At 48.6% G+C, this 10,223-nt stretch overlaps 1 protein-coding gene and 2 pseudogenes across 3 annotated transcripts in view; 1 reads left to right on the forward strand and 2 right to left on the reverse strand.

Annotated features, from left to right (window-relative positions):
* Positions 1 to 1,044, forward strand: part of LOC105543881 — a 2,888-nt pseudogene extending 1,844 nt beyond the window's left edge. Inside the window, exon 2 of the transcript XR_001006681.1 lies at positions 20 to 1,044. The product of XR_001006681.1 is annotated as a dnaJ homolog subfamily C member 14 pseudogene (transcript). The remainder of the gene's footprint in view (positions 1 to 19) is intronic.
* Positions 1,045 to 1,787: 743 nt separating this feature from the next.
* LOC105543850 lies at positions 1,788 to 2,560 on the reverse strand (annotated as a pseudogene). Its single transcript, XR_001006675.1, has one exon. The product of XR_001006675.1 is annotated as a cytochrome c oxidase assembly factor 3 homolog, mitochondrial pseudogene (transcript).
* Positions 2,561 to 6,663: 4,103 nt separating this feature from the next.
* LOC105543882 (putative POM121-like protein 1) overlaps positions 6,664 to 10,223 on the reverse strand; it is a 21,129-nt gene continuing 17,569 nt past the window's right edge. The window contains 5 exon segments of the mRNA XM_011986069.1: positions 6,664 to 7,300; positions 7,303 to 7,664; positions 7,974 to 8,221; positions 8,223 to 8,318; positions 8,805 to 8,935. Coding sequence (XP_011841459.1) covers positions 7,035 to 7,300; positions 7,303 to 7,664; positions 7,974 to 8,221; positions 8,223 to 8,318; positions 8,805 to 8,935 — 1,103 coding nt within the window. The 3' untranslated portion in view covers positions 6,664 to 7,034.

Below are 10,223 nucleotides of genomic sequence, written 5' to 3' on the forward strand. Positions count from 1 at the left end.
AAAAAAAAAAAAAAAAGAATAATTCAGTGGGGTTGGCTGGAGTTGCCTTGGGTCAAGCAGAATACTAATAGGCAGGGGAATGCACCTGTAGCTACTGGGCGCTACTGCCAGCCTGAAGAGGAAGTGGTTCGACTCTTGACCTTGGCTGGGGTTCCTGAGGATGAGTTAAACCCTTTCCATGTACTAGGCTTTGAGGCCACAGCATCAGACGCTGAACTGAAGAAGGCCTATAGACAGCTGGCAGTGATGGTTCATCCCGACAAAAATCATCACCCCCGGGCTGAGGAGGCCTTCAAGGTTTTTCGCGCAGTTTGGGACATTGTCAGCAATGCTGAAAAGCAGAAGGAATATGAGATGAAAGGAACGGCAAAGAATCAGCTGAGCCGGTCAGTAAACGAATTTCTGTCCAAGCTGCAAGATGACCTCAAGGAGGCAGTGAATACTTTGATGTGTGGCTGATGCCAAGGAAAGCATAGGAGGTTTGAGGTGGACCAGGAACCTAAGAGTGCCAGATACTATGCTGCGTGTGATAGGCTGCGTCCCGCTGAGGAAGGAGACTTTTGGGCAGAGTCAAGCTTGTTGGGCCTCAAGATCACCTACTTAGCACTGATGGATGGAAAGGTGTATGACAACACACAGTGGGCTGGAGGCCAGCGTCGTAGATATTTCCCCAGACCCACAGAGTCCCCTCACATCTCTCATTTGGTTCTCGGATTCCAGGCACCAGAGGGCGGCAGAGAGCCACCCCGGACACCCCTCCTGCTGATCTTCAGGATTTCTTGAGTCAGATCTTTCAAGTACACCGAGGGCAGACGCCCAGTGGGAACTTCTTTGCAGCTCCTCAGCCTGCCCCCGGAGCCACTGCAGCCTCTAAGCCCAACCGCACAGTACCCAAGGGAGAAACGAAACCGAAGCGGCGGACGAAAGTGAGGAGGCCCTTCCAACATTGAAGGCCCCTTCTCTTTCCTCAAAACAATGTCAGGGAGTGGAAAGGACTGTGTACAGCGCAGGATGGAGTTTGATTTCTCCCTCCTCCCCCAACACCTAGGAACTGAATCTTTTTTTTTTTTTTTTTTTTTGAGACAGAGTCTCGCTGTGTTGCCCAGCTGGGGTGCAGTGGTGTGATCTTGGTTTACTGCAACCTCTGTCTCCTGGGTTCAAGCAATTCTCCCATCTCGGCCTCCTGAGTAGCTGGGATTACAGGCACGCACCACCACACCTGGCTCAACGAATTCTTTTTTGGATTTTTAGTAGAGACGGGGTTTCACCATGTTGCCCAGGCTGGTCTCGAACTCCTGAGCTCAGGCGATCCACCCGTCCTGGCCTCCCAAAGTGCTGGATTACAGGCATGAGCCACCGCGCCGGACCTGAATCTTGTCTTTTGAAAATACCGAAGAAATAGGGGGTAGCTAGAGTAAAGAACCCAGGGCCTGGACGTGGGCTGGACAGTATATCCCTTTAGGTGTGGGAACTGGGTATTTCCCTGGGGTCTCTATGCCTTTGTCTTGCCATTTGCTTTTAAGGGCAGATGAGACTTTTTCCCACCCTTTTAAAGCCACAAGTCTATCTTCTTTCTTGACCCATCTCAGGAGGGAGCCCTCTCCTTTACCCTGATACAATATTTAAAAGACAGAACAAGAAAGCATGCAGCCCTAATGATAGGAGGTTACCTATGCGGTATGAGTTCAGAGTTCAGAGAATGGAAACGGAATTTTCCCTCGACTTTCACTTTGTGGGTAAATCACCCAATTTTAGGCTCTTTTCTGCAAGGATGGCCAAAATTAATCTTTTTTTTTTTTTTTTCCAGGAGAATGACTCAGTTTATTATCTCAATTTGACCCTATCTATACCACTTTAGGCTCAAACCCTGTACAGAGCTGCCATGCCTAACCTCATAACAATCGCGTCCCTGGAAGGTGAAGGGGGTAAACCACAAAGTCAGAAACATTGGGAAAAGCCACAGTCGCACGCACACCTCTCAAGGAAACAAACTACAAGAAAGGGCTCAGTCACTGTACACAGCAAGTGTGCAGTGGGCAAAGTTCTGTTCTTTTGACAGTAGCCAAATGCTTAAGTCCCTGGTTTCTTGGGATCAATCATGGCCCAAGGTTAGTAAGAAGGCCAACAATGTTGTGAACAGGATTCAATTTCTACAGGGTCATGGGGCATCATCCACCATGTGAAGGGGCTCCAGCAGGTTGGACATGATCAATACCCATCCAGATTAGGATCCTGATGCCCTTGCCAGAGCTCGGGCTCGGGCAGCTTTGGCCTCGTCTTCTAGCTCATCTAGGAAACGCTCCTGGGAAATTGAGTAGAAGGTGTAACCATAAATAGCTAACACCAGGGCCCCGATGCCTAGGCGGGTCACGATGTTCTGGGTCCGCCACTGCGGTAGGACCTTCTGCCACTGGGCAAGCTGCGCCCGCCACATGGAATACAGTTGCTCGGGTGTCAGCTTCTCCCGCGTTGGGTCGATACGCTGAGCGAAAGGGGCCTCTCCACACTTAGCATCCAGAGGGTCACCAGCTCCCGAAGCCGCCATGTTGCCGCTCCTCTCTTCGCGCTGCCCGATCATTTTTAAAAAGTAGATTCATGCCCACTGCCCTTGGGTGAGGGGGAAGGATACGGGGGTTCCCAGAAGCCCCCATGTGATCCAAGGGTTTGTATTTTTTTTAAGTTTGTTCATATTTGTATGTATATACCTATTTAAAGCCAGGGGATTATCTTTCTATAAATGTATAACTGGCAAAAAAAAAAGTCAAGAGCTGGCCGGGCGTGGTGGCTCATGCCTATAATCCCAGCACTTTGGGAGGCCGAGGCAGGCGGATCACAAGGTCAGGAGATCGAGACCATCCTAGCTAACACGGTGAAACCCTGTCTCTACTAAAAATACAAAAAATTATCCAGGCGTGGTGGCAGGCGCCTGTAATCCCAGCTACTCGGGAGGCTGAGGCAGGAGAATGGCATGAACCTGGGAGACGGAGCTTGCAGTGAGCTGAGATCGCGCCACTGCGCTCCAGCCTGGACAACACAGCGAGACTCCGTCTCAAAATAAAAAAATAGTCAAGAGCATTGTTGAGTCTCAAAATATCTAATCTTGCTTCATCTAGTAAATTTGCTTTTATTTTCTGTTGCTTCTAGACCAAGAGCAGTGATGACCTTTTAGCTGGAATGGCCGCAGGGGTAACAGTGACTAATGGTGTTAAAGGAAAGAAAAGCACCTGCCCATCTGTGGCATCTTCAGCATCTGCCCCTGCCATGACCACCGTGGAGAACAAATCCAAGATTAGCACAGGTATGGGTGACACTCAGTCTGAGACTTCAACTGCGTTTTTGTTGGAATAGGCAGGATGCATTGGTGTTTACAGTGTTCCATCTCATTACAGGAAATTTTCGACATACAAAAGTAGATGGATTGATATTTCAGCCCAATACGCTCATCACACTCATCACCATTATCAACTCACAGCCAGTTGTAACTCCCTGATACCCACCCTCCCCTCTTATTATTCTGAAGCAGATTCCAGACATCATATCATTTCATCCATAAATATTTTATCTTGGAAAGAGGATTCTCCTTTTTTTTTTTTTTTTTTGAGATAGAGTCTCGCTCTGTCGCCCAGGCTGGAGTGCAGTGGCGTGATCTCGGCTCACTGCAAGCTCTGCCTCCCGTGTTCACGCCATTCGAGAAAGATTCTTTTAAAAATATAATCATAATACCATTATCAGTCCTTAAAATAATTGATAATCATTCCTTAAATCATACCTTATTCAATGAGTATTTAAATTTCCAACAATCTTATAAATATTTCTGTTTTGTTTACTGTCTATTTTTATGTTTGGATCAGGACTCACATAAGTCCATATATAATTGGCTGATGCGTCTCTTAAATCTTTTTTAAATCTATAGGTTTAACCTGATTCTTGCAGTTTAATTTTTGTGGAAGCTGGTCATATGACCTATAGAGTTTCTGAGAATCTGGATTTTTATATCACAATATCACCATTATGTTTTTGCCCAACACCCTTTATTGTCTCTACTTATTGTATATGGCATTGGAGTCTTATGGGACAGATTCAGGTCCCCTGTCCCCCCATTTGGAAAAAAAAACAACCAAAACACCATGTTGGCTAGGCTGGTGTCGAACTTCTGACCTCAGGTGATCTCCCTGCCTCGGCCTCCCAAAGTGCTGGGATTACAGGCACGAGCTATCGCATCATTTAAATGTACTGAGAGGCTGGGCGCGGTGGTTCAGAGCTGTAATCCTAGTACTTTGAGAGGACGAGGCAGGCAGATCACCTGAGGTCAGGAGTTCAAGACCAGCCTGGCCAACATGGTGAAACTTTGTCTCTACCAAAAAAAAAAGAAAGAAAGAAAGAAAAAATTAGCCCTGTGTGGTGGCGTGCGGCTCTGGTCCCAGTTACTCGAGAGGCTGAGGCATGAGAATCGTTTGAACCCCGGAGGCATAGGCTGCAGTGAGTTGAGATGGCACCACTGCACTCCAGCCTGGGCGACAGAGCAAGACCCTGTCTCTAAATAAACGTTGCCGGTAATCCCAGCACTTTGCGAGGCCGAGGCGGGTGGATCACCCAAGGTCAGGAGTTCGAGACCAGCCTGACTACTATGACAAAACCCTGTCTCTACTAAATATACAAAAATTAACTGGGCATTGTGGCATGTGCCTGGTCCCAGCTACTCAAGAGGCTGAGACAGGAGAATTGCTTGAACCAGGAGGCGGAGGGTGCAGTGAGCTAAGATTGAGCCACTGCACTTCAGCCTGGGCGACAGAGTGAGACTCCATCTCAAAAAAATTACATTAAAAAAATAAAAATAAATAAATGTAGTAAGATTGCAGAGTTGTGCAGTGGAAGCGTGCTGGTTCTATCCATGTAGTGAAGGCAGATTTCATCCACAAATCTCACAAGAACTTTTAGCCCCAGTTGCCTTCCAAAGAAGCAGTACATGGACTGACGCATGGGCTGTCCCAAACAGCTGTGGAAAGAAAAACAGAAAATAGAAAATGACACGCTCAGCCCTTGAGGCCAAAATGCCCTTCCCCAGAGCAGCTGCCAGAAGACAGGGAGCAGGATTGGGTTGGGGGTCACTTCTGGGTGAGGGGAGAACGGTCAGACCCGGGGCAGGGGTGTTGGAGCCTGGTCGGCCTCACTGGAACAGAAGAGAGCTGCTTCGTGATGCTCAGCTGACTGGCAGAGCCTTGCATAACCCAAATTCTCACGGTACAGAGAGGCCAGCCAGTGCGGGGACAAAGACAGGCATGCACAGAAATGGTTTCCTGGAAGACAGCCCAGTTGCATCTCTCAAATGGGACCAGATCGGAAGGGAGACCAGCTGCTTTGGGCAACTGAGGTTGCTTCTGGGCGAGCTCCCAAACTAGATGGTGCCGAGGGCCCTGGACCTGGCAGCTGGACTGGACATCACATGACCCTGTCTTCCAGGAAACGGCATCTTAGCCCTTGTCTGGCCAGTTCTCCAAAAGAACCATCCACAGGCCATTTCTCCATTCCCCTCCTATGCACAGACTGGGCGGGGCCTGACCAGAAACTCTCCCTTAGGGTTTTGAGTCACTGCCAAAACTTGAGCCCAGCGGTGAGGATGTGATGTTAACATGTGACTCTGGGTCAGGCGGTGGCTCGTGCTTGTCCACCCAGTGCTTTTGGGAGGCTGAGCTGGGAGAATCACTTGAGGTCAGTAGTTCAAGACCAACCTGAGGAACATAGATCTCTACAAAAAAATTAAAATAAAAATTAGCCAGCTCTGGTGACATGCATCTGTAGTCCCAGCTACTCGAAAGGCTGAAGTGGCTTAAGCCCATGAGTTCAAAGCTACAGCTATGCTGGTGTCACTGCACTCCAGCATGAAAAGCAGAGTGACACCATGTCTTGAAAAAAGGAACAAACTAGGCATAGAAGAAACATACCTGAAAATGGCCAGGCCCAGTGGCTCACGCGTGTAGTCCCAGCACTTTGGGAGGCTGGGGTGGGTGGATCACCTGAGGTCAGGAGTTCGAGACCAGCGTGGCCAACATGGTGAAACCCCATCTCTACCAAAAGTACAAAAATTAGCTGGGCGGGGTGGCAAGCGCCTCCCAGCTACTCGGGAGGCTGAGGCAGGAGAATCGCTTGAACCTGGGAGGTGGAGGTTGCTGTGAGCCAAGGTTGCACCATTGCACTACAGCCTGGGTGACACGAGCCAGAATCCGTCTATTTAAAAAAAAAAAAAAAAAAACCTAGAAATAATAAAAGCTGTATATGACAAAGCCATAGCTAACCTACTACAGGATGGGGAAAAGTTAAAAGCATTTCCTGTGTAAACAGTAACAAAAGGAGGATGCCCGTTCTCACCACTTTTATTCGAAATCACACAATCACGCAGGAGAGAAAAATAAAAGCCACCCACATTGGAAAAGAGGACATCAAATTATCCTTGTCTGATGAAGATGTGATCTTGGATTTAGAAACATGTAAAGGCTCCACCAGAAAACTCTAGACTTGATAAATAAATTAATACACTCATTTGCAGGATACAAAATCAACATACAAAAATCAGCAGCATTTTATACACCAATAATGGTCCAGTTGGGAAAGAAATTAAGAAGGCAATCCCATGTACAACAGCAACAAAATGAAAATGATACGCCGCAGAAAAAGTTTTACCAAGGAGGTGAAAGATTTCTACAAGGAAAACTAGAAAACACTGATGAAAATGTTTAAGAGGAGAGAAAGAAATGGACAATCATTTCATGCCCACAGAAGGAATTCATAGCATTAAAATGACCACACTGCCCAAAGCAGTCTAGAGATTCAATACAACCCCTACCAAAATACCAACATCATCACTCACAGAACTGGAAAATCATAAAACTCATATGAAACCAAAAAAGAGCTCAAAGAACCAAAGTCATCCTCACCAAAAACAACAAAACTAAAGGCATCCCATTTCACTGCAAATTAGAATGACAAAATTTTTGACAAGTGCGTGCTAACCAAAACAGCATGGTCCTAGCATAAAACTAGACACACAGATCAATGGCACAGATAAGACAGCCCAGAAAGACAGACACGTAGTCTTGGGACTTGTGTCTCTCCTGCTGTACATCCATGCTGGGTGCTTTATGTACAACAGGCAGACGAGAAGTCCCTGTTGCAAGTGAGGACAAAGTGTGGGAAGGCCGTGAGGGTCTGCAGTCACAGAGGGCCTTAGCCTCATCCCACAGTGCACTGTTGCACCGGAGTGCCACCTCCTTCTCGAGGTCCAGGTTTTCAACAGTGACCCGGACCCCAGCTGTAAGGCAGGTGGCAGCATCAGAGGCTCCCCTTGCCTGAGCAGCAGCAGGGGAAACTTGTGTCTACGGGGCCTAGAGGCCTGGGATGTCGGGGAGCCATTCCTGGGGGCAAGTGTCTGCCCTGGTGCTGCATCTGCTACCTTTTCACACTGGGCGAGACCCCAAGAGACAGCCTGAGGCCGGTCCTCACTCACCGTCTTTGAGGACTTGAGGGGCAGCCAACAGTGGGATGAGGCTGGCCCTCTCCTCCTCTTTAGTGACAGGAAGCCTTCTGGGGAGCTGTAGGAGCTCAAGATGGCATTTCGTTTGGGGCATGAGCTCATCCAGGAGGACTGAGATCTCTGGGTATATCCCAGACTTTTTTTTTTTTTTTTTTTTTTTTTTTGAGATGGAGTCTCGCTCTGCCGCCCAGGCTGGAGTGCAGTGGCCAGATCTCAGCTCACTGCAAGCTCCGCCTCCCGGGTTCACGCCATTCTCTTGCCTCAGCCTCCTGAGTAACTGGGACTACAGGCGCCCGCCACCTCGCCCGGCTAGTTTTTTGTATTTTTTAGTAGAGACGGGGTTTCACCGTGTTAGCCAGGATGGTCTCGATCTCCTGACCTCGTGATCCACCCGTCTCGGCGTCCCAAAGTGCTGGGATTACAGGCTTGAGCCACCGCGCCCGGCCTATCCCAGACTTCTGACATCTGGGCATGGAGGTCTCTCTGCAGAGGTCCAGGCCTGGGCACGAAGGGAGGGAGGCCTCCATCGTCCCGCAGGGGCCTAAATGCAGACCGTGCATCCCCGGTGCTCTCGGGAACCCTTCTCTGATCATCACTCTCTTGGACCCTGGGGTCCTTGTCCTGCTCAGGCATCCCTGCCCCCTTCTCCTTGAGGGCCTTCAACATGATCTTCTCTGGACACGAGTCTGGAGCACAGCCGGGTGTTGTGGGCCCCAAAAGGGTGACTCCCTGCTCCTGGGACCCACAGAGAGTCCTTGTGCTCAGTGCACTGGCTGAGCTGCAGGACACCCTGGAATTGGGAGCACAAAGCGCTGGCTTGCTGTGGTACCTGTGCATTCAAATTGAAGGCAGGATGGCCAGCAAGGAACACAGGGCTTGCAGGATCACAGAAAAACCCTTGGAGTTGTCATGGCACACCACTGATGCCAAGTGTCTGGGTACTTGTAGGATGGCCTTTCACTCCGTCCAGGGGCAGTGGCAACAGGGAGATCCCACACGCAAAGTGAACTGGGGGATGGGGTGAGCGGGCTCCAGGCAACTGAGCCCTACTGGCAGGTCCTCGGCCCCCAGGACAGGAGAGGGGTGACAGGCAGGGGTGACAGGCAGAGAGTGCCCAGGTAACCACTCCTGGGAGCAGTGGGGAACAGTGGGATGCTTCAACTCTCGAGAGCTGGGCTCTGAGCATCTGCCTTAGCTGCCAACTCAGCCAAAGGCTACATGAGCAGTTTCCCCCGTTGACGAGCAATGCATCTTTCCAACCTGAGCAAGTGGGTACGCGTGCAAAGACGGTGCGAGTCACAGATCTTCGTAGGAAGGGAGACCTTAAGGGACTGGCGCGGCCAGGGATGCACACAAGGCATCTGCTGGCAACGCCTTGGTGGGGGTGGGTGGTGCACACAATAGGTACTGGAGGGAGAGGCACGTGGGAAGAACAGGCATGCACAATGGCTCCAGATCCTCCTGTGGATGGCTGAAGATTCCTGCTCTCCTGCTGAGGCTTGAGGCTGCTAGGCTGGAGGACTGTATGGTCCAGGCATTGTAGTGTCCCCTTCTCTCCCTGGCCCGGAGCCCCAAGAGCTATCCGGACTTTGTCCAAGGCCTGGTTCTGGCCCAGCAAATAGGTCACTGCAGGGAAGCTGGATTCCCGGCCCAGCAGCTGGCACAGGAGGTGACAGCTTTGGGATTCACATCTGAGTGTCCTCCTGCCCTTCTCCTAGGAATCTGGAGTGGAGAGTTGCTCAGAACAGAAGTGCCTGGGACACCCAGATCCTGCTGGAGTGGCAGCTGGAGTGATGGCCAGGGCAGGCTGGGAGGGACATACTTTCCACAGGACCCAGTGCTTTCATCTCTGTGCAATTGACCAAGAGAAACCAAAACCAAACTCCTTCTTTTACACAGACCTATTTGAGGGAGGCCGGGTATTCTTTGTGTATTTCAACCTAACAAGATTATGAGATAGTCGGAATGCAGAAGGAGACAGGAGGACTCAAGTGTCCTCTCTTTTGCAAAAATGTCACATGAAGCCACTCGGTCTCTTTTTGGTTTTTTTGTTTGTTTTGAAGACTATTGTAATTTTGCAAAATATATGTTATTTGAGGATCAGTGTGCTATTTTTAGATAAATTAATATACTTTTTTTCAGCAGCACATGAAACATTCTTCAAAACAGATCCTTTGTTAGTCCACAAAAGCTGTCCCTACAAATTTTAAGAAATCACAATCATAGCATTCCGATTATCAGACAACAGAGGAATAAAACTAGAAATGGATATCAAGGCAAACTACAGAACCTATACACATATATGAAAATTAAACCCCACCCTCCTGAATGACCACTGGTTCAATGAAAAAATTAAAATGAAAATCCGAAAATGTTTTCAAACAAATGAAAATGGAAACACCATATACCAAAAGCTTTTGGATTCAGCAAAATCAGTGCTGTGAGGGAAGTGTGTAGCAGTAAATGCCTACATCCAAAAAGTAGAAAGATGACACATTAATAAACTGATGATGCACCTTAAAGATCTAGAAAAGCAAGAACAAAGCAAAACCAAAATCAGCCCATGAAAAAAATAATAAAGATCAGAGGAGAACTAAATAAAATAGAGTCTCAAAAACAACACAGAAATCAGGAAAAGCAATTACTGGTTCTTAGTGAGAAAAACACACTTTGGGTATTTCCTTTTTTTTTTTTT

This window comes from Mandrillus leucophaeus, unplaced genomic scaffold (genome assembly GCF_000951045.1).
Source record: "Mandrillus leucophaeus isolate KB7577 unplaced genomic scaffold, Mleu.le_1.0 Scaffold291, whole genome shotgun sequence".
Classification (NCBI taxonomy): Eukaryota; Metazoa; Chordata; class Mammalia; order Primates; family Cercopithecidae; genus Mandrillus; species Mandrillus leucophaeus.